This window comes from Thunnus maccoyii, chromosome 2 (genome assembly GCF_910596095.1).
Source record: "Thunnus maccoyii chromosome 2, fThuMac1.1, whole genome shotgun sequence".
In the NCBI taxonomy this organism is placed as follows: Eukaryota; Metazoa; Chordata; class Actinopteri; order Scombriformes; family Scombridae; genus Thunnus; species Thunnus maccoyii.
This window is the reverse complement of record NC_056534.1, coordinates 4,784,595-4,810,818: the sequence shown is the minus strand read 5'-3', so window position 1 is coordinate 4,810,818 and position 26,224 is coordinate 4,784,595. Positions and strand designations below refer to the sequence as shown.

At 37.8% G+C, this 26,224-nt stretch overlaps 2 protein-coding genes across 3 annotated transcripts; one reads left to right on the top strand and one right to left on the bottom strand.

The window, feature by feature from the left end:
- Nucleotides 1-1,352: 1,352 nt before the first annotated feature.
- On the bottom strand, nucleotides 1,353-12,494 carry lgsn (lengsin, lens protein with glutamine synthetase domain). Its single transcript, XM_042393885.1, has 4 exons — nucleotides 11,388-12,494; nucleotides 4,481-5,132; nucleotides 3,792-3,958; nucleotides 1,353-2,961 (listed from the first exon to the last, which is right to left on the bottom strand). The coding sequence occupies exons 2-4, from the start codon at nucleotides 5,088-5,090 to the stop codon at nucleotides 1,768-1,770; spliced, it is 1,971 nt and encodes a 656-aa protein (XP_042249819.1). The 5' UTR covers nucleotides 5,091-5,132; nucleotides 11,388-12,494; the 3' UTR covers nucleotides 1,353-1,767.
- ptp4a1 (protein tyrosine phosphatase 4A1) lies at nucleotides 8,576-22,314 on the top strand. Of its 2 annotated transcripts, none has more exons than XM_042393907.1 (8): nucleotides 8,576-8,668; nucleotides 8,991-9,048; nucleotides 10,802-10,968; nucleotides 14,126-14,840; nucleotides 15,168-15,260; nucleotides 18,337-18,467; nucleotides 19,777-19,851; nucleotides 20,988-22,314. In XM_042393907.1, the coding sequence occupies exons 4-8, from the start codon at nucleotides 14,736-14,738 to the stop codon at nucleotides 21,103-21,105; spliced, it is 522 nt and encodes a 173-aa protein (XP_042249841.1). In that variant the 5' UTR covers nucleotides 8,576-8,668; nucleotides 8,991-9,048; nucleotides 10,802-10,968; nucleotides 14,126-14,735; the 3' UTR covers nucleotides 21,106-22,314. The 2 variants fall into 2 exon arrangements, with proteins under 2 accessions (XP_042249841.1, XP_042249832.1); XM_042393898.1 differs by having other exon boundaries at nucleotides 14,123-14,840.
- Nucleotides 22,315-26,224: the final 3,910 nt, after the last annotated feature.

Here is a 26,224-nt window from a genome sequence, read left to right as displayed (position 1 = left end):
GTTCAGCCATCCTGATATTCATGTTTGAAGCATGTGGCTGTAATGCAGAGAAATATTGTTTAATAAAACAAAACATAGAGTACAACCACACCGACTAAAGGAAAATGTAGCTTTGAAACCAAAGAATTCAGCAGAACTAATGAGGTATCCATCATCAATAATTCACAAAGTGCACGTGACTTCTTAATCACTTTTTAATACATTTTTAGAAGTTTTTCCAATGTTCAACAAAACTCCTGAAGAAATGTTTTCTTTGAAAACTGATCACAGTGAAGTCTGCAGATTATCCAGAGTAACCAGGACATAGATTATGGAAAGAGATGATATTATACTATATTATGCTGTATGTATGTTTATATGCTGTATATATATATATATATATATTGAATATTTAAATGTATTTTTTCAGAGCAGATGGCAAAAGTAGAAAAATTCCAATCACTTCCATTGTATTGGTGTGGCAGCAGTTCCCAGAGACACAACTTAAAATCTTGGCACTGAAACTATCTGCATGTATAGATGCTAAAGGGGGTAAGTGATGAGTATCTGTGTGTTTTTTCATCAATCCACATTTTTATATGTGACTATTCACAACAGGAAATGATGTTTACAGTGTCAGTTCACCCAGTCCAAGAAAAAAACATTGAGAAAATAATCTTAAATTCTATTGAGTAGACATTCTGGAGCTTTTCATCACATTGCATGATCTTCAGCAGCGGATGGTTGTTGTAAATGCTCAAAATATTTTTTTTTTCTGAGCACTTGAAGGGCTTTGCATCTGTGTCCTTAAAGTGCTGACAACATGGAAATGTGATGTGATATGATGATCGTGTGGTATAATAAGCTCCAGAACAGCTACTACATAGGGTGAACTGACCATTCAAACTGTTGTCAATGGTCATAATGTGAAAATGTGAGTTGTTGCAACAACAACTATAACATCTACAGATTTTCACATCTGAAATATAAATTGTAAATATAAGCATACATGTGAAAAAAAATGTTTAAATATTTAAGGTGCACTATGTAAGATTTGGCCAGAATTTTAGCTTAAAACATTCAAAAATTAACTAATTGTTAACAGAATATGAAGACTGTGGGGACTGTGCTTTCTGGTGATATGCTGCCATTTGTTTGTTTGGTGCAAGTGGCCAAATCGTACATAGTGCACCTTTAAAGGAATCTTCTTTCCCAAAAGCATTTAATCACAAGTAGAATTTTACTTGTGTGTTTTTGTGATGAGATGGAAGGTTTTGCAGGCAAACTTTTATACTGAGGTTCAATTAAATAAAATTAAAGAACTCTATCAGACTACAGGGAAACAAGACTAAAAGTCTTCAGCTACGCTAGCACCCCCAAGAGGTTCAAATGGTCATTACACACCAGAAAATAAAATGGTTGGATAGAATCTGACTGGACAAAGCCACCTCCTTTATTTTTCTTACATTGGTTCATTGTACTTATGGACCGCTATGTTCAAACGAGTGCAGTCGCTGTCAGTATTGTTCTTGAAAGTAATAAACAACTGAAAATTCACACAGCAACAACAAAATTGCACAACACTGCTTTGCACATTGAGGGTCGATTTGTACCTTTATTTTGAAATGACTCTGAAAAATATCTACAATCTGTATAATGATAATAATAAGGCATCAACATGATATATAAAATAAAGAAGCTTTTGTATTCAAACTAATGTTTCTCGGGTTTTTTGTTTGTTTGGCAGGAGTAAGTGGTTTTTCAGATATTATGGAACAAAGCATATTTCTAGATGAAATACTCCAAGCACTTGTTCCTCTCATCATCCAGTTCTTGGGTCTCAATCTCAAACCTTTTCATAGCGATGAAATACTGAACAAACGGCTCTCCAAGGGTGCTGCGGATGACGTGGTCCTCCCCCAACGCCTCCAGAGCATCGTCGAGCTTCACGGGAATGGCGAACTCCTTCTGCTGAGCGGGGGCTTTGTTTAGACCGCTCTCGACGCTCAGGTTGCGTTTAATGCCGTCCAGTCCTGCTGCCACTGTAGCCGCCAGCACAATGTAAGGGTTGGCCATGGCTGAGCCCAGCTTGTTGTCAATGTGAGTCTCCCTCCCGCCGTGGCACTTGACGTTGAAGGAGCAGCCATTATCATTGCAGCCGCAGGTGGCGTACAGCATCCGTTTGGGGTCTTTGATTGTCTTGGCGATGTGGCTCCGGCAGCCCAAGCCGGGCGACATCAGGCAGCTCAGGGCAGCAGAGTGGGTGAGGAGCCCAGCCAGCCATTTCCTGCCAATCTCAGACAGCTCGCTTGCCTTCTCTCCACTGTGGAACAGGCTACGACGCCCATTGGCATCCCACAGGCTGTGAGCGAGCACCCCGGCATTGTACAGACCATCATCGGTGAAGAAGCTGGCGATGTAGCTGTATTTACGAGCCATCTCTTTGATTCCGGTGCGGAAGGTGAAGGCGCTATCTGCGGCTGCAATCCCAAACTCTGGCCTCAGGTTGATTTCCATTTGGCCGGGGCCGCTGGCGGAGGCGATGCTGTCTATGTCTGCACCCATGCAGTACATGCTGTCCACTAGTTGCTGGAAGAAAGGCAGGTCGTGGTTGCTCAGAAGGGTGGTGGCGGGGAACAGGAGGGTCTTTGGTCCAATTCGGTCTGGTGCCCCAAGGACGCAGCATTCATAGGTGAAGGAGGAGTGCAGGGAGAATCCCATGGTTTGGAGCTGACCGAGGAGCTGCTTGGCAATGAGGCGAGGGGAAGTACGAAGGGGGCCTCCTGTCACTGTACAGGGGTCGCAGATGACCCGTGCTGTCTGCTCTGCCCAGGGTAGGATCCTGAAGGTTGAGAGGTCAGGGATCAGAAGTACATCGCTGCTGAAGTTGGCAGTGTTGGCGTTGTCCACTTCGTTGCTCTTAGGGCTCAAAGTCAGCTCCAAGTAGCTTCTTGGCATCGGTATACCATATACCGATTTCTCCTGCAGGTGCAACATTTACATTAAAGGAATAGAAAATACATTTATATTTTGCATCTAAGTCTTGGTAGGAAAATAAATGATTATATTTCCAAAAATTACTGTTTCAAACTTTTTGTCCTACAAAACTCAAATGATCCAGTTCTGTTTTAGACAAACAAATGTACAACAATCCAGGGATGGATGGATGGATGGATGGATGGATGGATAGATAGATAGATAAAGAAACATGTCAAAACCAGCGCACAGGTCGGTTACATCGCTATCTCAGTCTCTGTCCTCTGCTCTGCTGTTATGTCTATCAGCAGGTCTCAATGAGAGGAATTACATCCACCTGCTACATGACACACATTTCCTTATTTGGACATCACTCCCGGAGTTGGGGGCGTTCGCTAGAGATAAAGCTGACTGGCACATGAGAAGTGCTCTCAAGGGACTCTCCATAAACTGTTGTTCCCCTTCTCCTCTCCACAAAGATAAGTTGTAAAAAAATAGGCAATAAATGAAAAGTGCAAAGTAATAATCGCCTTTGAAGTTCTTCTCTACACGTTACACGCTGTGCTGTCTCTGTGTTATGGGTGTATAAATAAGTAGAGGTCTGTCTGCACACCAATGATGCATTTGTTTTAGCTCAGTAGTCAGCGCAGTCATCTATGATCTGGGAGACTTGAGTTCAAGACTTGGTATGGAGACCTCCTTCATAATATAGTTTATTCATAAACACTTATTATAACACTTTACTATCCTAAAATTAAAAGCATATTAAAAATAAAAACTGGATTTTCTAATAGATAGATAGATAGATAGACAGATAGATACATAAAGGTGATTACATGGAAGAAGCGGACAGGCACTGTCTTGGACCTGGACACCCCATGGAGGTCGGTGGCCTCAAAGCGGACAAAGTTGATGTTTTCTCGGGCTATCTGCTGTTTGATCTGCTCCATGGCTGAAACGAACTTCTGATTCCCAGAGCTCTCAACAACTTCGTTTTCGCTACCTGTGGAAAAGAGTGTGAAATATCTGCACAAACATACCACTGGAGAATTTGATTTCAAAACACTAATCATCCCATTTTGAGAAAAAAAAACAAATCCAATGGTGTCAAGACCACTTTAGTGAAGTCAGATCAAAATCCAGTCAATCCTGAAATCGAATACCACAACACCAAAATTGCCAACAAATAGTGTAAATGTTGATCCAGACTGAAAAGCAATCGCTTTAAATCACTTCAGCTTCAAATCACACACAAAAAGGGAAAACATCAGTGAAAATTGGCCATTTTTCATGCTAAAAATAGACAAGAAGAAGTCATTATCCACTGATGGTTGAAACCCAGTCAAGTCTAAGTTAAAACAGGAACTAGACTGAGACGAATCTGCTGTGCTGGAGCCCTGTGAGCAAGCATCTTCTAACAATTTGTCCTCCAAGAAGAAGAGTTAACTATGAGTCAATTAAAGTTTGTAAAAGAAGACATCTGTTCATTAATATCAGGGATAAACTTAACCAAAGCATCACCAACCTTGATGAGAAGTTCCAGTCTCGCCCCAGGAGTCACCGCTTGCATATGTGTGCGTCCTAACTGCAGGCTGCCTATTTGTGTTGGCATCAGCCCTGAATGAGCTGGATGAATCCATGCTGGAAGGGAGCTGAATAGATGTGCTATCTGTGGACCTGGGCCCCCTTCTGGAAGCGTCAGAGTTGGGTTTGAAGGTGCTGAACGCCCTGTGTGAGTTTCCATCGTCCTGCCGTCCGTCGGGCCGGCCACCACCACCGCCACTGCTCCCATGGAGGTATGTATAAGGACTCCCCGGTTTCCCGTCATCTCTTCCTCGGATGCTGAGCAGAGGACTGTCCCTCAGGATGGTCTTCAGCTCCTCCATGGTCTGCCTGGGGACGCCCTTCTCCCTGGTCCAGTCGTCCCCAGCAGCAGGTTCGTCCATCCTGGGATCATCAACTCGTTCTGGAGGCCTGTGAGGCAGAGGGCCGATGGAGATCACGGTGGGGGTGTCTGGTGGTAGGGGGATGCAGGTGGACGGATGGACGATGGATGGACCCTCTCCGCTGCTCCAGTCCACAGGAGGCACATATTTCCCAGTCACTCTCACTCCCTTCCTGTTGCCCAGGCTCATCCCTGTACCATCTATCTGGTCTTTGCTTCTACTCTCGCCCTCCTGGAAAACACACAATGTGTCTGTCACCAGAATGGTAAGAGATGGTCAAGTGTGCATGAGAAGAATTATTAGAGTGTAAGAAACTAAATCTGAAATTATCGAGAATAAAAATAAGGCATAAAGACAGTCAAATTATAATACAAGTACGGTAAAAAAATGTATTTGAAGCCGACGCTGCTGTATCCATTCACAGTTTTGTGCTGAAACGAAACTCAAATCAAAAAATTAGACGTGGAATTGTTACCTTGAAATCTTCAGAGTCATTCATTTCTTTGTTTGAACTCTTTCATGAACTGTGATTTGGAATTTGATAGCCTTCATATGAAGGCAGAGCCTAACTCGCACATTAATTTTTATACACAATTGGTACAATGGTGACAGATTAGAAAATTCTTTTTGCCCCCAACACCCAGAGGCATCCGGCTGGAAACTGGCACCCACCGACTGCTGGTAGACACTGAACCACTGCTGCTTTGAGCTCATTGGCTGCCGGCGAGGACCATTCAGAGGTGCTTTTGTCTCATTGCAAAGTGAAACTGCGGAGCTCAGCAGCTCTGTTTGTGCTTCCAGAAAGATATAGGAGCAAAAGTATTTATTCCAGAGAGATGAAAACACACAACTACGGGCGCCAGACAATGGCTGCTGTTATTGATGGTCTTTGCATTACAGAGTTGCCGTCTGACTCTCAAATCTGCAAAATGTTTCTTAAAGTAGGAGCTCAACAAAAATGTTTAAAAGCAGAATTTAGTTTTTTTCAGCATACATTTCAGTTCAGGCTTCAGTATTTCTATTATTGTACAAATAAGATGGTACCCTCTCTGAAAAGTTATATAACAGGGTTTGTATGTGGTTGACAAAACAATCTAACCACAAGGTCAAATTAGTAGCTGTTCCAGAGCTTTCTACTGTATCCAACAATCAGTCTCAACTTTTAAGCCGACAGGGATACGATGTCCTTAAAATCCTCAGGGAAAATGGGAATTAGAACATCTTTACACTTATAAAAACCAGGCAAACTCAATCTGCTAAAGAAGATCCTGAGACGCAGTCGAAAGCTCCTGAATAGCTACTAAATGGACCTTATGGTGAGATCGTCTTGTCAACAACTGTTTCCAAGGTCAAGAATGAACTTTTAATCTCAGGTTGATGTGTTGTAATTAATGGAATTATTAGTAGTTAATTAATCATTTATTAATGCTTTATTGAATCATAATAAACAGTTATAGGAATATGAGGAATATTTTAGGTTTTTTATTATAAAAACACATTTGATGGTGTTTATCTTCCTCCAGCAAAACTTTTTATTCAGCTCAATGGGTTATTAGAGAGCCAAAAACACACGTCCCTTTTATTAAAGACTTACTAACCTTTACGGGTTATTCAATGGTGAGTAAGTCATTAATAACAGGACATGGGTTTCTATTATAAAAGTCATATTTGTACTTGTATAAATCCATCAAAACAAGTTCTGTAAATAAGATGTTTAACAGATTTTGGTTCAGATGCTCTGTAGCAGAACGTAAGTGGTTGAACTGTTTCTTGTGGTGTCTTCTTAATAAATTAAAGGACTTAACAAAAAGACAAATCAGTTTATTGCTGGAGGACGATAAACACCAGACAAAGTGATTGATAACACTTTATTTTATGGGTCAGAGTTTTCTGAAAGTTTTCTGCGTAATTTCTTTGGAATTTTTCTGGAAAGAACCAATAATTTGGTTCTAATTACAGGGAAAATTGATTTTTTCTTTGAAAACAAAGCTCATTATAAACTCAAGTAAATATTAATTTACGATTGATTTATTGTTGGTAACTTTATTGTCTTATATATGTTGAATTGTGTGCTTGTTTGTAGACAAATCTTTGCATTTTTGCATACTCAGCTGATCTCTAGGTTGTGTACTTAACTGTAATTATTTAACTGGAGTGTAAAAATTCAAACAGTCTCTATTTTCCCTAAAATTAGAACCAAATTACAAGGTTCTTTGCAGGAAACTTCTTGAAAGGTATTTGAAAGTACATCGGAAGTGACATACCTGTATATAAAATAATTGTTTTACAACCTCAAAGTTGCCTTTTTTGATGGATTATTGTTGATCTATCAGCCTGTCATTGATGAATGATTTATTAACCATCAATAAAGCCATTAGTTACAACTTATAAACACTAAAATATGTGTTATTAGAAAAAGGTAACAACATAATTGTGGTTTTCAAATGGCTTAAATGCTTTTATATATACTGTACTATTTAGCAATGGTCACTACTTCTGCATCTTTGCTACTGATACTGCTACATTTATATTACAACTAATACTATGATTATACTTCTACTACTTCTGATACTTTCCTCTTTCTCTGTACTCCAGTTGTTCTGCTACAGGCTGATATCTGGTCCTTATCTAACTCCGACTTCAACATTGAAGACTCAGTTTTAGACTCTGATGACTAGAGAACTAAAGCATCAAATGACCCGATTCATTGAATTTAATGAGGACTCAGTCATCTCAGAAATCAGCTTGACAGCTTCTCAGCATGAACTTTAATGAGCTGGTTAATGATGTAAACCTAAATGTAAACAGCGGTTATGTAAAACATACAATCCTAACAAAGGATGGCTGATAAAGGCACATGTGGTTTTTGAGTTTTGTTTTTTTTAGTTGCTACTTTTTCCACTTTTCCAATACAGATGGAGGTGGATTTATTTGTAGTGCTGAAAGTAAGCTTGAGCAATATGATCATATATACTGTGAGACAATTTAAACTTATCTACAATCAAATATTTTAATAATAATATTGGATTTTTATATGATTTTTGGAGGTAACTTGATTTGTCAGGTATTTAATTTGCTGGATTAGCCAAAGCAAACATTTCTATTATTTTATTTTTTATTGATGTATTTTATGTTTTGTATTTAATTAGATTTTTTATGTATGTATTTTGTTTCATTTATTATTTATGTGTTTATATTTATTTATCCATTAATTTTATTTATATCTTAATTTACATTTTTGTTCTAATCATTCTAACTGTTTCTCAGTTATTTTTTTTACTGTGATATAATAAATATAATGATATAAAATACTCATAAAAGAGTTTATCCATTTTGTCCCCGCCCATTGCTAAAAGCATTTAAAAATGGCAACTGAAAAACTCAACAGTGTCGCGTCTTTCCAAAAATTTACGCAAGGTGCGTGCATGGCTAGATACAACTAGAGGTAAATATTTTTTTCTTCTCTTTTTATGGTGAACTGACCCTTTAAAGTGTGAAAAATACAACTCTTTTATCACAATTTCTTCATATTCAATCAGTGTAAAATTATGATTGGCCAAAGTGGATGCAGTGACTTATGGAAAAGTCCATTTTATAGGCGTAATAACAGCTGATTTGTCATATCTTTATTATTCTGGATGTTTTCTGATGGTGTCTTTCCACATGTGTCCCAGGAGAAGGAGCAGCAGTCACCACCTGACCTGTGCAGCAGCAGCAGCGGCATGGAGGCAGAGAGATGTCTGGACAGAACACCTCACATTTTCAGGGTGGGGTTTCAAAAGCTGCATCAAGTTCAACACAATTGAATGTAGAAAAAGCAGGAAGTTAATCAGGTTTCCCTTCAAAATAGTGCTGAAGGTGTGTCACTCATGGGAACACAAATGCTTGCAAGGAATAAAAGAACAAAAAACATATAAAAATACGAAAACTACATATAAAAGACGCACATATAATGTATATATTATAGTGTTGTTGAGAGGAAACGCTCTCAGTATTTCTCAGGAGTAAAGTTCTGTACACTCGACACAACATATTACTGATATTGGAAGATTTTGTGATGCCAGTTCACATGTATCTCTGTGGTTTCAGGAAATTCACGTGTAACCTCAAGAACAGGTTGGAGAGACTCGAGTGTGTGCGGTTAAAGGTAAGAATAAGACTGTTTGACAGACAGATGAGATAAGAGAGGATTTTATCTTTACTGCAGTAGTATGTTATGCACCACAATGGCCTCAAAATGGGATGATGTTTTTAAAATCTTGTTAAAATGAAGGAGGAATAGATGTTTGCATATTTATAACAGCTCTCAGGGCGACCTGTAGCTATCATTGAGGACACTGAGGTCCATCAATCAATCAAATATTATTTGTAAAGCACCTTTCATAAAGATTATTGCAATTCAAAGTGTTTTACTGACTGACATGCTGATAATGAGGCAGTACAAATTAATTTGGGGGAGGATTTCTGTGTTTTAGCAACCTGTTGGACTTTACATTCTACTGTGCATTTAAAAACGTACCCATGACTGGCATCTTATATTCTGTTTTCTCTATTTTCATACTTGATATGTTTCAGTGTGACTACTTTCAGGATCTTTCTTCCATCAAGCTGGTTGGCAATGAGGAGAAGAAAGCATTTGCCTTCATGTAGGGAATTAAAATTTAAAGAAAATATAAAAGTATATATATAACATAATAATAATAATAATTAAACATAAAAAATCCAAATATTAAGAAAAAGTCATTAAAGTCTTTTTGGTGTCTGGTCCAATTTTTTTGAAGGAGGTAGAGATTCTCTTAATATCTAATTAAACACTTAAATGTTTTGTAGGAACAAGTACACACCTACATTTTTGACCAGCCACCGACCAAACTCTGTAGAATTTTCTGAGTATTTGAAAACAGCCAACTGTCTAATTATGTTTAAATTTATTTTTTTGGCACAAAAACTATCCAGTTTCAAGATATTTTGTCTAATAAATATTTAATTTAAATTCCTCTTCAAGTCATTAAACCCTATTAAATTTCCAGAATTATCAGAGTGGGTAACCTTGGTGTCCAGCTAGCTAGCTACAACATTTAATGATTATCATTATTTTGATTTGGTCAATGAAATGTCAGAAGATAGTGAAAAAAGAATGTCTGTAACCGTTGTTCAGAGCCTATGGTGACATCTTGGAATTCCTTATTTTGTCCAACCAACAGTGTAAAACCAAAAGATTACTAGTCATATCTCTATTATTATTATCATAATTTTTGTTGTTATTATGCTTCCCTGTGTCTCTCTCTCTCCCTCTCCCTTCCTCTTTTTCTCTCAACCCAACCAATAAAAGCAGATGGCCGCCCAACTAGAGTCCAGTTCTGCTTGAGGTTTCTTCCCGTTAAAGGGGAGTGTTTCCTTGCTGCTGTCGCCAAGTGCTTGCTCATGGGGGAATGTTGGGTCTCTGTAAATTAAAGAGTGCAGCCTAGACCTGTCCAAAAACTGAAAACAGATTTGTGTATCAGAATATGTTTTTTCTTCTCTCCTCTCCCATTAATCATCTCACGACACTTCAGATTTATCTGGTGACCCTTTGAAGGGGCCGGACCCCTAGGTTGGGAACCACTGGACTAAACTAGCTAACAGTATATAAAGTAGTTGAAACTAGTTCCACCTCCAGCAGCTACAACAGTAACATGCTGCTTCACTATTAATTATCTAATGATGTCATGTATAATAATATATAATATATAAATCAGTCAGAGGGACCAAACCACTACTTTTACTGCAGTAGGATTTTTCATGTAGGACTTTTACTTGTAATGGAGTATTTTTACATTGCAGTATTAGTACTTTTACTGCAGTAAAGGATCTGAAATTTCTTCTGCCTAGTAACAGATACGGGTCTTTTATTTTGAAAGTTCTAACAGGATGTGGCGGCTCTTCGTCCTGTCACTTCGGGAGATTTCGGCTCCGCTCGGAGAAACAGCACCGGACTGTATGGTGGAGAACCGTTTCATATCTTTACCTTTTTCTGGGGACCGGCTGTATGATTAAGCTACAATCTTCAATGAGTAAGCATATCCCAGTAAGTAACATGTTATTTTTATTTAACACTGCTGCCATTTTGTTTCCGTTTGTCTCCTCTTCGGCTTGTGTTGTAGTTGTAAATCGTAACCAGCTGGCCTTTCCTTCGGTGAAATCACGGCCTGCTCAGCGAAAAACCGGCTTCACATCACCGCGACTCTGACGCTTAACATTTAATTTAACACTTTTACTGTAACACGAATCGACTGAACTGGTGTTTTGGCGGTTATTAAAGCGTCATGAAAAGGTTTTGGTGAAATGTTCGTCATGGTGAGGAAGCGGTTGACGGCTGCGCAGCTCGGGGCTGGTCCTGGCTTAGTCACTCGAAGTTTCTGTCGGATATAATCGACGTATTTTTTTATTGTAAAACAAGCCAAACATTTAAATGACATTTCATGTGTGTTTTCTGACATAAACTACCTGTCTGCTGCTTTAACCAGGCGTCGTATTTGTCACCTGGAAGCAGCGTGTAACAGTCAGTCCATCTCACAGCTCCTCTATAGGCCTCTAACGCTATATGATGGCGCCCAGTCTGCTCACACAAAGGACACTTTACAGCCTTGTCATGAAATGCAATAACATGTCTCCTGTTAAAAAGACTATTTTTTTAAATGTTTCATGCCTCTTCTTTTCCTTCTCAAGTTATATCACCTCCTACTTAGTCATTTAACCGCTTACTTTTAGCTAGCATGCAACATTTCCTATCAAATGCTGTCTTTCAGCAGGGAAATGCCGGATTAACAAAGCATACTTTAACAGCTTAGCTTTAGTATTTGGAGCACAAGCTGGAGAGAAATATTCCCACTAAATGGAGGGACATTCAGGTCTTTTCCATGTGAGGCAGTAAAAGTTAAAGTTAAATGGCAGTGAAACCAATTTGTGAGTCAGATTTATGATGGTGATGGTGAAGATAATAACAGAGTGGATGTTAAAGCCCAGCTGAAGGCCTCATGTTTGAGTTCAGCCTTCAGAGATGTGACCGAGATGTCAGGAATGACACATCCTTCTTCCTATTGTAAACTGGCAGCCATTAGTAAGGATATTACACAGTGCTGCAGTCCAAGTTTATATAACACACTGGCAGGTAGATTTCCTTTTTTTTTTTGCCTTTTCCTGCTGTCTTCCTGTGAATCATCATATCTGACATTTTGGTGGAGACTCTCTCATCTTCACCTGTTCAGTATGGACATCACACCTCACAGTCTTGATCAACCTTGTCCAACACCATGTTAGAGCTGCAACGATTAATCAGTTAGTCGATCGACAGGAAATTAATTGGCAACCATTTTGATAATTGAATAATCGTTTTCAGTCGCTTTTCAAAGTAAAATTCTCAGATTTCAAAGTAAAACGCCAACAATTCTCAAGTTCCAGCTAAGACGGCAGCTAACGATTATTTTCCGCTGTCAGTTCATCTGCTGATTATTTTCTCAGTTAATGATTTTGTAAGTAAAATGTCATGTTGCTTTCATGAAGGTCAGATAGACCGAAAACGTCAAAATAAAGTGAAACGCTGCTGAAATCTCTTCTATCAGTTTGTTCAAAAAATGTCAGGAAATAGTGAAAAATGCCCATTATAATTTCCCAGAGTCAAAGATAATGTCTTTAAATGTCTCATTTTGTCCAAACAACAGTCAAAAACCCAAAGACATTCCCTTCAATGTCACGTGTGACAAAAAAAACATTAAATCACATTTGAGAAGTTGAAAAACCCCATTATTCGATTATCACGATAGTTTCTGGTTAATTTTCTATCAGTCGACTAATCGTTGCAGCTGTAGCTCAAGCTTCTCAAATTTAAAGATTTGCTGCTTTTGTGTGTGATATATGGCAGTAAACTGAATATCTGTGGGTTTTGGACTGTTGGTCGGACAAAACAGAACATTTTTAATACATTTCCTTGAGCTGTTGGAAATTCTAAAATACATTTTCACAATTTTCTGGCAACTCATAGACTGAACGATACACTAACACGTGGATATAACTTTAAATATTTATCTTTGTTTGATTTCATGTCCTTTGTCTGGAACAAGTTGCTTTTTAAGGCCTGATTTCAATGTATTTGAATGTAAAGAAAAATTTTTCTATTATTCTGCCTTATATCTTGTGTGTGGCATAATTGGATGGTGTCTGCAGGAAACTCTTAAAGATAAAGATTGAATTTTCTTCTTTAAATTTGGTGTAAAATGGGATCTCTGGAAATAATCCACTGGGGTTTGACTCTGAGGCAAGAGAATACAAGACTAGGATGCAGTATCAGCATCAATGCCGATATCGGGCTGTAAAAGATATTACTCCACATGGGTGAAATGTGTAGATGGAGTCTGGGGTGTGTATGATGCCACAGTGTGACAATACTGAAACGTCAACAACAGAGAAGGTTGGAAGATTAAAAAATTTCCAATATCAGCAGTTTAAGTAGGGCAGCAACTGAACGGATATTTGTGGTTACTGTCGAATCTGTTGTTGTGTTTTCAGTTAATCCTTTGTTCTGTAAAATGTCAGAGAGAGTCCAACGTGCTGGATTAACAGTCTAATGTTTTCCATTTATAATGCTTTACAATGAAGGAAAATCAAGCAAATATACAGTAATTTTTGGTTGATATCTCACCTTTAACATCAATCAAATGAAACCCAACATTTAGTGTTGGTGTTTTGGATATTCTGCCATCAAACTTTGGCACAAAGACAAAGAATGTCACCAGAAGGGCTGCAACTAACACCTACTTTCATTATCAGTCCATCTGTTGATTATTTTCTTGATTAATCAATTAGTGTTTTGGTCTTTCTTGTCAGAAATTGGGGTTTCCCAAAGCCCAAGATGCAACCTAGTCCACAACCTAAAGATAGTTTACTGTCATAAAGGACTAAAGAAACTAGAAAATATTCAGATTTAAGAAACAGGTTATAATATTCTGTCAATCAGCTGTAATCACTAGTAGCAGTTTAGTTGTTTTTCAGAGTGAAACATACTTTTAAAAGCAAGAATCTCAAACCAAAGAGCACCTGTGATGCATTCAAGACACACCAGAATCCAACAGAAGCTCCCTGTGTCCTTGTGTTTTGTGTATTTTTTTTAAAAAGCCTCCTCTTCTTCTTCTTCTTCTTCGTGTCCCCTTCCCCTCCCCCCCCCCCCTTCCCTCTGTGTCCTGCAGCAGTTCTGTGGTGTTCTGGGTCACACATTTATGGAGTTTCTGAAGGGCAGTGGGGACTACTGCCAGGCTCAGCACGCCGCCTATGCAGACGAGTGAACAGCCAAACTCACCATCGATCCGACGCACTTGAGCCACAGGAGGGACCCCTGAAAAGTTGGCAGGACCGGGACGCCTCCCAGAACCAGCGACAACTCGGCCTGGATGGGGTAACTCCACCCGCTGCACACTGCCCTCGTCGGCTTCCGCCTGGCCAGAATCAAGGTGGAACCAGCCTTGTTTTTTTTTTTCTTCCTTTTCTTTTGTTTTATTCTAAAGGAGAGGGTTCTGAGTTTTGTTTTTTGTTTTTTTTCTGATTGTCCGCCCCTTTTTCGGCCGCCAACTCCCCCCACATTTCCCCCATCGCCTGTCGCAGCCTTCATATTTTTTTTTATTTTTTATTTACGCCAACCTCGGAAGAAGAACGAAGGATTTCTGTTTCTGGGTGTCTGGAAGCTCATTGGACCTTTTTTTTTGTTTGACATTCCCTCCGGGTTTAACTAAGTGTTTACATTAGTGTTTTTACTCTGTGGAAGACATTCTGGTTTTGTTAAGTTTTATTTTTTACGTTGTCACAATGGCTCGTATGAATAGACCGGCCCCTGTGGAGATCACCTACAAAAACATGAGGTTCCTCATTACCCACAATCCCACCAACGCCACCCTGAACAAGTTCATCGAGGTGAGCCTCATCAGTTAAAAGTTGTCTCATTTAGTCAGATTTCATTTACAATTTAAAGTAGTTGGTTTCTAGAAATTGGATTTAGGGAACATAAGGATAAAGATAATTTGTTCAATATTTTGAGTAAAAAGGAGATAACGAAACATCTGAAAACATGTCGCAAGTTTGAGTTAGATGACAGAAACTGGAAGACAAACCTCAGTTAATTCCAGAGTTGGATAATTAGAGCAGTTGATTGTATTTTTATTGGCCGCCTACTTTCATCATAATACCTCCTTTTACGTATTTCTTTTGTTCAAATAAATCACGTAATGTATTTTTTTATAGGAGCTGAAGAAATATGGAGTCACCACCGTCGTGAGAGTTTGTGAGGCCACCTATGACGCCACCCTGGTGGTGAAAGAGGGAATCCAGGTTCTGGTGAGTCCAAACCAAGCGGCAACCTCTGGGGCTGTAAAATGAAGTCAAAAACTGCAGTTCCTTGAATGGCCACTTGAGGCTTTAAAAGAGAGAGACCCATTAGTAGATGCATTATAAACGCGTATTTAAAAACATGTAGGCAATTTATAGCTTCTTTCATCTTAGGCCCGTAAAGGGTGAAAAATATGTATATATGTATTAAATATGTATTTGAAAGTTTTGGATATTTTAAGGGTAATTGAAAACTGTTAGTTAGCTGATGAAGTTTATGCTAGCTATGAAGGAATACTCACCCCCGCTGTTTCTTTGACATGTTGACAATATCAGCAGTCTTTGCAAAACCTCACAAAACACTAATCCACAATTAACCATTAACAAATCCGTAGTACGTCCCAATAAATTGGCAACCAGATGTATTTTACAACTTCTTCACAATCAAGCATTCTTATGATATGGAGTGAAAGTCAAGCGGCGACCACCAGGGCTGTAAAATGAAGCCAATGAGGAAGTGTCAAAAACTGCAGTTCCTTGAACGGCCACTTGAGGCTCCAAAAGTGAGTCAATCCCCATAGACCCCCATGTTAAAATGCCCAACTTTACAGCAGAAATAAACATGTTTACAGCCTGGTACAAACAACGGTTTGGTCTCTGTAGCTAATTTCCTCTTTCATGACAACTGTGCGGGGAGTGAATTTTTTTATAACTCCTCCATTTAAGTTTTATTAAGCTGTAAAGTTATGCATAATGAAGGACATGGCTGCTTTGAGTGACAGGTCCGCCAGCCGCTAGGTGGCTTGTTTCAGCCATTCGGCCCGCCTCTTTGCCCATTTTTGATTGGCTGGGAGTTAGACAGCGTCACGCACTGCCAAGATGGCGACGGCCGGAGCGACTCACTTTGAGCTTCAAAACCGCTCTTCAGAAACCAACTGGTGACGTCACGGCAACTACATCCATACTTTTATACAGTCTGTGGTTCAAACCTACAAACCTCTGAGCGTGATTTGATTTATTTAAACCAGAAGGTGTCAATGAATAAAACATAATCAATAAGGTCTAATGATTCTTAATTACAGGAGTTCTGATCAGTCTAACAGAAGTTAAAGCATCTTTAGCTTCTGTACTGTGACGTATTTCCCAGTGAAAGGAATATTTGAGCGGTGTACAGTTACAAGAGGGATTTAAATCAAATCTTTCGCATTTGATTGGACCGCTAAAAAAGTGGGCGGGGCTTACAGAGTGTAGCGCAATACGTAGCTACAGAGAACTGTTGGCTCCACACTCACCCAAACCTGTTGTTAGATGAGGAGGATGACGAGGGAGAGATGAATGAATTAGACCTCTGCCACATTGTTCTGGAAATGAAAACAGTTTCTGCCCGCTGATATCCAAACACACATCTCTTCCTGTCTCTCTCCATATCACTCTGGTAGCTTCTACAACCCACAGACGGTAAAAGGTGTGGTTTTATATGACCGGTGTGGCGGCCAGCTACTCGCCCCAAAGTCACGTTTGATTGGATGAACTTTTTGTTAACGTCCCTGAGTGCAGGATGAGTCATCAAACATTTGAAACCATTTACAAGGAGAGAAAATACAGATTTATGAATACTCACATACTGATTTTCTGACACGTATGTGGCAAATAACAAGAGATAAATGAACATTTAACACAGAATTAAAACTGGGAAAATGTATTTTTCATGTCATGGGGCCTTTAATAGCGGTTTACAGACTGTGTGAAGCCTAATTCTCCTTTACAATAATTCACTACATGTTTATAATCAGGTAGCTACTTTTTCCCCGCCGGCTGGCTACTCCAGTCCTGTGATCTGAATGCACGCTGTTTATCATTTTCACCATTTACTGTTTGTCCCAAAGAGTTGAAATGATCACAGTCCTTCCCAAACACTTCAAAAAACACGTTTCTTTGCTTAAAGATCGATTAGGTGATGAGGCACTTATAAATTAGTGTATTTAATCTGTTGATGATTTCTTGTATTAACTGTTTGGTGTTTAAAATGCCACAAAATAGTAAAAAAAAAGCAGTAACCTCAATTTTCCAGAGCTCAGGCTGACATCTTAAAAGTGCAGGCTTTGTTCCAACAACAGTCTAAAATGGAAAGATGTTTCATTTTATAAAAGCAAAGCTGAAACCAGGAAGATGAGAACTCCAGCAACACTTAGTTGACCTGACGCGTTTCGGCTTCATCAGGGTCGTCATAAAACACATCACAAACAACATTTAAATAAAGTAAGTTGGGTATGAAAAAAGGTATAAAAAAATATATGTAAAAGACGACCAATCATGTACATCCAGACACATATCAGCCAATGGGACATCTACAAAGATGGCTTGGATATATGGTCATGTGACTTCAGGCCAGTCGTTGTCCAAGGTTAACAGAGGCAAGGGGACATGGGTGACGCCATATTTGGTCCATTAACTAGAAAGGTGCAACTAGTGGGTGGTACTTGGGTTTTTGGTTCATCCAAAAATGTGCCTATTAGATATGGCGTACATTAGAAACACTTTGATTGAGATAATAATAATAGTAATAATAGTAAAGATAAAAGGCTTTGTAAAGTGCTGTGTATAGAGGGAGCAGAAAGATGTATAATACAACAATATAACTTGACAAAAAATGTTAAAAAGTAATAAAAAAAAGAAGCTGAAACCAGCAAATGTTTGGTTTTATATATAATAAACAAATTTCTGTCAATTTAGTGATAAAGTGTTATAGTGCAAATTAAATAAAGTGTCATCCAGCAGCTTTTTGCCTCCCTCAGCAGCATTTTGTACTAAATTTAATGACGTATGAACAGATAGTTTTGTATTTCACATCAACTTTTTCTATCTCTACCTTTTCATAAATGTGTGTCCACTAAGAGAAATAAAATGAAATGTCAAATGAAGATACAGATGGAAAAACAACCAGCCTACAAGCGTCCCTCCCCCTACAACAACATTTTTCTTTCCCTGCAGCCGGGTTCAGCCCTCACACTTCTTTTGTTTTGGTTTCCAAGAAACTGGGCCAATGATGTCATTTCCCTCTCTCTCTCTGCCTCTTCTCCTCCAGGATTGGCCGTTCGACGACGGCGCTCCTCCCTCCAACCAGATCGTTGACGATTGGCTGAACCTGCTGAAGCTGAAGTTCAGGGAGGAGCCCGGCTGCTGCATCGCTGTCCACTGTGTGGCGGGGCTGGGGAGGTGAGCTCTCGCCGTTGTTAAGATTAAAGTATTATGTTCTTATCAAGCGGCAGCATTTTATATTTGACATGTGATCTCTGCTGGCGGGGATGTGACACGTGTTCTGTACTGCAGTTTTAGTCATTTTATTTGTCATTTATCATTTAAAAGTCCAAACCTTTGCTGGTTCCAGCTGCTCATATTCACTAGTTGTTGCTTTTCTTTGCTTTATATTGTTGTAAATTTAATATATTTTGGACAAAACAAGCAGTTAAAAACATTTCCTTGGACTCTGGGAAATTGCAATTAGCCTTTTTCACTGATTTCAGGCATGAAATACATTAAACATTTAATTGATTAATCAAAAACACAGACACACTAATTGTAATGATACAATAAACAGCTTGATGCAGTTATTAGAAGCCTTTACATTATCTCATTTTGATGTCTTTAGAAAGACTGTGGTAACTACATGTATTTTTATTTAACCAGGAAGTCTCTTGAGACACATGATCTCTTATTACAAGCGAGACAATAAGTGTCACAAAATTAAATAAAAACACAACAACAAAAACAACAACAACATAATAAAACAAGGTCAGAGAAATATGAGCGAGATAAAGCTCGACTAGACATAGATAAGATGTTGGTATTGACAGATTATCTGCTCTTCAATGAGTCATAGTTATTATGAATACATATAAATAACTGATACAAATTAAGACAGATGTAGAGCTACAATCAGTTATTTATATTATTGATTAATTAAGTCTATGAAATGTTAAAAAACTGCCCCAGATGATGTCTTCATGTTGTGTGTTTTGTCTGACTAACGGTCTAAAATGTTAAAAATATTCAATTAACTTTCATATATTTAAAAGAAAAACAGCAAATCTTCACATTTGAGAAGCTTGAACCATCAAATTTTTGGTATTTTTGCTTGAAAAATCACAGAAACATTTAATCAATTATCAAAACAGCTGCAGATTAATTTTCTGATTAATTTAATCTTTATTTTTTTACTGTATAGTTGTTCCTACATGACGTCACACTCAGACACCAGACAGGTTGTTTTCATGCCGTCTGCTGAGTTTCCAAAATAGCCGAGCGTCGTCTCCCTGAACTCTTTAATTAAGACCTCGTACAGACAAAGCTCTCGTTCACATTCAGCCTTTAATTACTTCTGCTCAGTCACAGATACGGAGGTCGCCTTCACATGTTTTTGTTTTTGCTGATTCATGAAAGTCTTTCTGAAACCGGACGAGACGAAACCCAAACAAATCACTGAACTGAGTATTTTTTTAATAAAAACAATGTGTTTTCCTTGCAGAGCTCCTGTTCTGGTCGCGCTCGCCTTGATTGAATGTGGGATGAAATATGAAGATGCTGTCCAGTTCATTCGACAGTAAGTCAACATGTTATATTCTCAGATGAACGTTATGTTTACCTGTTGATAGTTCGTGCCACAGTGAAACTGATGCAGGATTATTTTGGTTTATAACAATTATGATTTTATTTCCTTAGATAATGATTTTTGGGGTATTTAAGAGATGACAGGAAGTGATGTAAGAAGGAGACATGCAGCCTTAATGGGAGCCCCAACCATATTGATATTTGAGTAATTAAAAGTATCAGACGATAAATCTGCTCATATTGTTTGCTTTTTCAACAAACACATAAATGTTGTTATTAATGATTTATTAGCTCATTGTCACTAAGATATGTAGTCAGTTGGACATTTTACCGTTCGAAAAACAAACTTCAGTTCTCTCAAACTATGTGATGGCTTCTAAACAACCTCTAATATACTTTATCTTTATTTATATGCAGCAGTTTCTTGTTCCTTACTGGCTTAAATATACAAATATGCCAAAATCAGCTGATAATATCAACAATATGTATCAGTTAGACACTAATTTTGAGATCATCCTGCTTCGTTGGTGAGTCATATTGCAGGGAGGGATGGATCAGCCATGACTGAGATATCAGTTAGTGATTAAATAGCAGGAAGTTGAGGTAGTGATGTGTCATTGATTAAAATGTCCACAGGTCTCATTGCTTTGCTTTGAAGTAATCTGGATTTTCTTAGAGAGTTAAAAATGACAATATTTTGGCATTTTATTTGAACTGGCTGCATGTTATAATGAGGAGAGGATGATATGGATAAAATAACTACACAGGAATGTCCGTTTTTTACCCGACAAATTTAATTACTTAAATCATATAAGTAAAAAGTCTTTTAAAATCCAATATGGTCAAATACATTTAAAGATGTTGAATGAACAGCTAACAGTTTTTTTTGTCCTGCTCTGTAAGTAAAAAATTATAGCATAGTCGACAACTTCATACTGTCAATACACAATCATATCGCTCAACCCTGAATATGTTGAAGAAAATGGCTCATAAGTTGGATAACTTGGTACGTGAGCTTGTGATTTTGTCCCAGCGGCATCTCTAAAAGAATAAAGACTTGTTCTGTAAATTTAATATTAAATGTCTGTTTAAATTGAGCTGATTTGATCTCCTGTTGTTTCCTCTCAGGAAGCGTCGAGGAGCGTTCAACAGTAAGCAGCTGTTCTACCTGGAGAAATATCGTCCAAAGATGCGTCTGCGCTTCAAAGATTCCAACGGCCATCGCAATAACTGCTGCATCCAGTAGAGCCAAACCCTGAGCCACGCCAACCCCCCCAACCACCCCAACCCACCCCCCAACACACACACACACACACACACACACACACACACACACACACACACACAAACAACTGACGAGTTCAATTTAACCTCGCTAGCTTATTACCTGGCAGGCTTGTTTTTCTTAGTCATTGTGTTGAAGTATTTTTCTTTGGAAAACCATGCTTGGTAACTCTACTGTCCCCTTCCCTCTCCAGGTTCAAAATGAAGTGTCAAAAAATAAAACAAAAAAAGGAAAAACAAGAGTTGTGTGAACCGGAATCACCGTGTTTTCTCTTCATGTGCCCGTTTAAAAAAAACAAAAAACAAAAAACAAAAAAAAGAAATTGGGAAGGGCAGCGCTGAGTCGTGTATCATTGTAAGCGTCAAGATGTCGGAGTAATTGTTTTTCTTCAAAACGCATCCCAAAGATTTGATTGGCCAGTGCGTTTACATTGCCTGAGAATGTGCTAAAAAAAAAACAAACAAACAAAAAAAATTTTGATTTCATGTGAGCAATTATGTACCCCGTTCAATTTTAGGGTTCCGTTTCAAGACTGACTAGAAAGAGGTATGCCTTCCTTCAAATCAGATGGTTCATCCATAAATGCCTTACAATCGAAGTGGAAACAAAGGCAATCGAGGCGGGAGTCGACTCCCGCTGGCATTTGGAAAAGGTGTTTCATTTTTCTACTCGGAACAAAAAAAAAAAAAAAACAACAACAATCGTTGCCTTTGTCTTGTGCAGGAAGTCTTACACACTTATCTCCTTTCAGTAACTATTTTTTAATATAAAAATGCTTAATTGTTGCAATATTTGTCAATTGAAAGTCTAGGAACTCGTACTTTTTCTGTTCTCTATCAAACCTTCTGTTTACTAATTAACTGCCATGTCCAAAATGTGATTTTTTTTTTTTTTTTTTTTTTTTTTTCAGTTTGTTTTTTTTTTTTTCTTTTTTTTTTTTGCTTCAAACTGGACTTCCAACGTCTGCGATATTTTGTATGCCTTTTTATTTGATGTCTGTAACTTAAGACTTGGATACTTGATGATTTTATGTATTTGAAAATGTGTACTATTATTATTAGGTTGGCTATTTATACTATCAATGGATGTGTGATTTAGTACCGTGAGCGACAAAGTTGTACCTGTTCACCAACTTGTGAGAGTACATTAAAATGATACACTGAAAAACTATGAACTGTAACGGGTGGTTATTTTCACTGTTTTACCTGTTTATCTGTTTCTTTTGTTATATTTTACAAAATAAACAGCACAGAATAAAACTGGGTTTTTCTTACTAGAGACAAGAAGTAAATTAATTCATTATTTAGAGAAAAAAATTTTAGTTTTGAGGAGTTTTTTCCCAGAATATAAAAGTGTTTTGTAGATTAATCTAACACGTAATGTAATTGTTTTTCACTTGGATACAGTTTCTGGTGTCCTTAGTGAAATAGAAAGGGAGGTATTTTTATTATTTTTTTGAATTATCCTTAAAGCTATAATATGTAATTATTCCACATTAAAATGTCTAAAAACAACTAGACCTATGTTATATATGTTGTTGAGTTGTGTACTTACATTATCTCAAATGTTTCCAACAATTTTCAAACCCAGAGAAATCTGTAATTTAATCAAAGTAACGGACTGTTTCATTTGGTCGCATGTCAATGGCGTCATACCTCCTCTACCAAAGAGTAAACATGCACAAGATGCATACGGCGGCGCTGTGTTTGTGAAACTGGTTATTTAACAACGAAGACAACAACTCCCATGAGCCCTTGCTACTTCACACCGTCATCACACTCCGTCTTTTGTTATTGTTTTGATTGAGACCCCTAGCGGCTGAAATCACATATTGTACGTTTAACCTCAGTGATAGAAAAGGGAGATTGATCTTTGTGAGGAAGCCTGACTATAGTTGCTAGGAAGGTGGTTGGAGGCAGATTCAGACTCTTGTTGAATGAGTAAAAACTGATTATTCAGTCCAGTGAACCAAAAGACAAAGAAAAAGTTGAAATTAACACAAACAAAAATCGAAGTTAACTAGCTTAACTCAAGATAAAGCAAACTAAGGCATGATCACGTGCACACAGCTACACCGTCATCCTTTAATTTCTGCCCTCTCCCCTTAAATAGGGTCTCCAATCTATCAGGCAGAACCATATTTATTGCAGGGGTGTCCTTTCCCTTACACCACCTGGCATATAACAATGCTACTTGTATCAGTCAACATTGTTTACACAAAACACATCCACAGCATTAAACCTCAGCCTGAGCCAAAACAAGTACGAATCATATCAATACTAAACCAAACATTTATTGAAATAACATAAATCCCCCTATACTTGGTCTAACCCAGTGACATCACTGATGACATAACCCGGTGTATAAATAGAGGAAGTAGTTGGGTGCCTCCTCCTTTTGTTTGTGGAGCACATGGTGGGAATGGTAAGTAACAAAGAAAATGATTAACTAATGAAATGCAGAACTTAACCAGTAAACAATCACTAAACTTAACAATAAGTTTGTAAAATTGTCTGTGTTTTACTTTAACCAAAAATGTTGCTGGTAAACCAAACATAATGCAAACCACAAACAAACCCGGGATGGTACGTGTCTTCAAGTTACAGATAAATGCCGGATCTATGGCTAAACAAACTATAAACAAGCACGGTGGCACTGATAGTGAAAATAGTGACAAATGGTGTCTTCTCACTCACTTTGTCACAATCTTGTTAATATGAAATCACACCTTAAATCTTTTTTTAATTCTAGATTTGATTTATTGACACAATAATTGCATGGAAATGAGTAGAAACAAAACATACAATACAATCATAACAGATGAATGGCACCTGGCAGGAATGAAGTTCAATTAACGTATTTAAAGGAAATGTTCACAATTTTTCAAGTTTGTCTTTAAAACACTATTCAGGTGCCCAAATGAACATTGAAACAGGTTTTTCTTGTTGTAATCAGTCTTAATGTTCCTTCCTCTTTCTTACTAATATTAAAAAAAAACCACTTGTACCTTGTCAACTGGAGAGTTTTTACCACGGCTCTTTTGAGTCACTGTCCTAGCTTGATTGTCGCTTTGGATAAAAGCATCTGACAAATGACACAATGTAATATAATTATAAATGTCCTGTTCATACTGGCCATTAAGATATCTGTTCCTAATGCGCTTGGAGAGTAACTGATGAGGGACAAAATCCACAGTCCTCATTTTGTGCAAAAATTTAAGACCTCAGTCGTCCAAATTAGTGAAATCGATCAATATCTTCCAAAGTCTTAGTTATTTTTAGTACAAATTTCCCCTTTTTGTTACTATCTTTCCACTGCAGCTTAACAGGGAACCACAAAGAGGGAATTTTGTACTAGAAAGATGTATATATCTACTTTATTTTACTAATTCAGATTGTTGAAGCTTCATATTGGCATCAGATAAACTTTTAAATACATTTTTGCACAGAAGGAGGACTGTGGATTTTGTCCCCCATCACTTCCATTGTAAGTGTACTATGAAGGGATCTTCTAATGGTCAGTATGAACAGGAGGAATGATTACAGCAAGAAAAACATGTTTCAATGTTCATTTGGGCTCCTGACTGTTTCGACCTCCGTCCTTTAAACAAATTCTTCAAAAAGGCATCAAATAACTTGATATATCTGACTATAATAACAAAATTAATTTAAATATAGTTGGATGGTTTAAAATATACTTCGACAAGTACTTTTCTCTATCATTCAAACAAAATGTGATATTCTTCCTCCAGGCAGCTGTCATTACAGGTTGCAGATCCTCTGATTCCTGTCCAGTCCTTTATAACTTCCAGTAACTTTGGGAACTGTGGTGTTGTTCACCCTGAAGTTACAAATAGCCAGTCTGTAATTTTGGTTTTCATATAATAGGTACTTCTCCAGTTTAAGCTCATGTTTAAATTCTACATCAAGATCCGGCACTGACATATTTTGGAGCTCAGTTTGCCACTTTCAATATGAACCGATCCTCTAATATCATGAATCACTTTGGTGCTACCTTTATTTATTCATCTCCTTGTTCCATCAACATCCTCTTCAGATCCTGTTCTGTGTTTCTTCAGATAAATGACCCGAATCTAAACACTGAACAGTCTCATGTTGCTGTTAGAAGTCCTGAGAAACCGTCATGCAGCTTTAAGTTTTATTCAGCAAACAAAACCAGCAAAGAAATGAAGTTTATTGTTCCACGGTGAGGTTTAAACTGTTAAAAGGATTTTAGGAGATTTTAATTGTTGTATGAGGTTGGTATTAGTAGCTTCTATGATGGTGTAATAGGGCTGCTGCAATGTGTTTTGCCACCTTGTGGTCATTTTTAAAATTACAGCTTTAGGGTTAAAATAGTTCCAAAGCCATCTTCCTCTTCTATTCCTAGAGATCATTTAAAATTTAAATCTATCTGGTGGCTGAAGTCTGCAGCTGCTTCTATTCATGTACTGATGCAATCTACTGAAACTGATCCAACACAATTAGAGAATATTGGTTGGATTTCATTAGAGAGTTTCAAACAAGGAGAGAGATGTGTCAGTCACAAGAAAACCTCCAGTGAAGCATAGTGTCATTTAGTTTAATATCACATCAAGTATTTGACATTCACCTCTGACATGACTGAGGTTCCTGACTGAGATGAACCCTCATTTTTAATCAGTTACAGTCAATTGATGCCACATTAGGGGGATTCTTTTTATTGAAGAACTACCTTCTGATTACAGTCGACGCTGTTAAGAGACAGTAACAAGTAAAGAAAATTTAGAAAAGTTAGAAATAGCTGAATTTTGAAAGATTTATTGAGCTAAGTAGGAGGAAAGATTATCCTAGAAGTTGTAGAAAATATCAAATCGATTCATTGACATTTTAGGGTCAAAATTTAGCCTCAAATATAAATGTCATTCTTTTAACTTGTGCCTTGGATTTACAAATGTTTAATAACTGTACATTGAACTCACCTTCTTCGTCAAATTGAATCGAGTTGAACTGAATTGTTTGAATTGGCATTTGGTATTTTATGATGTATAAAAGTTGCTAAAAGAAACTTAATTGAATCAAATCGCCCTTAGATTAAATTG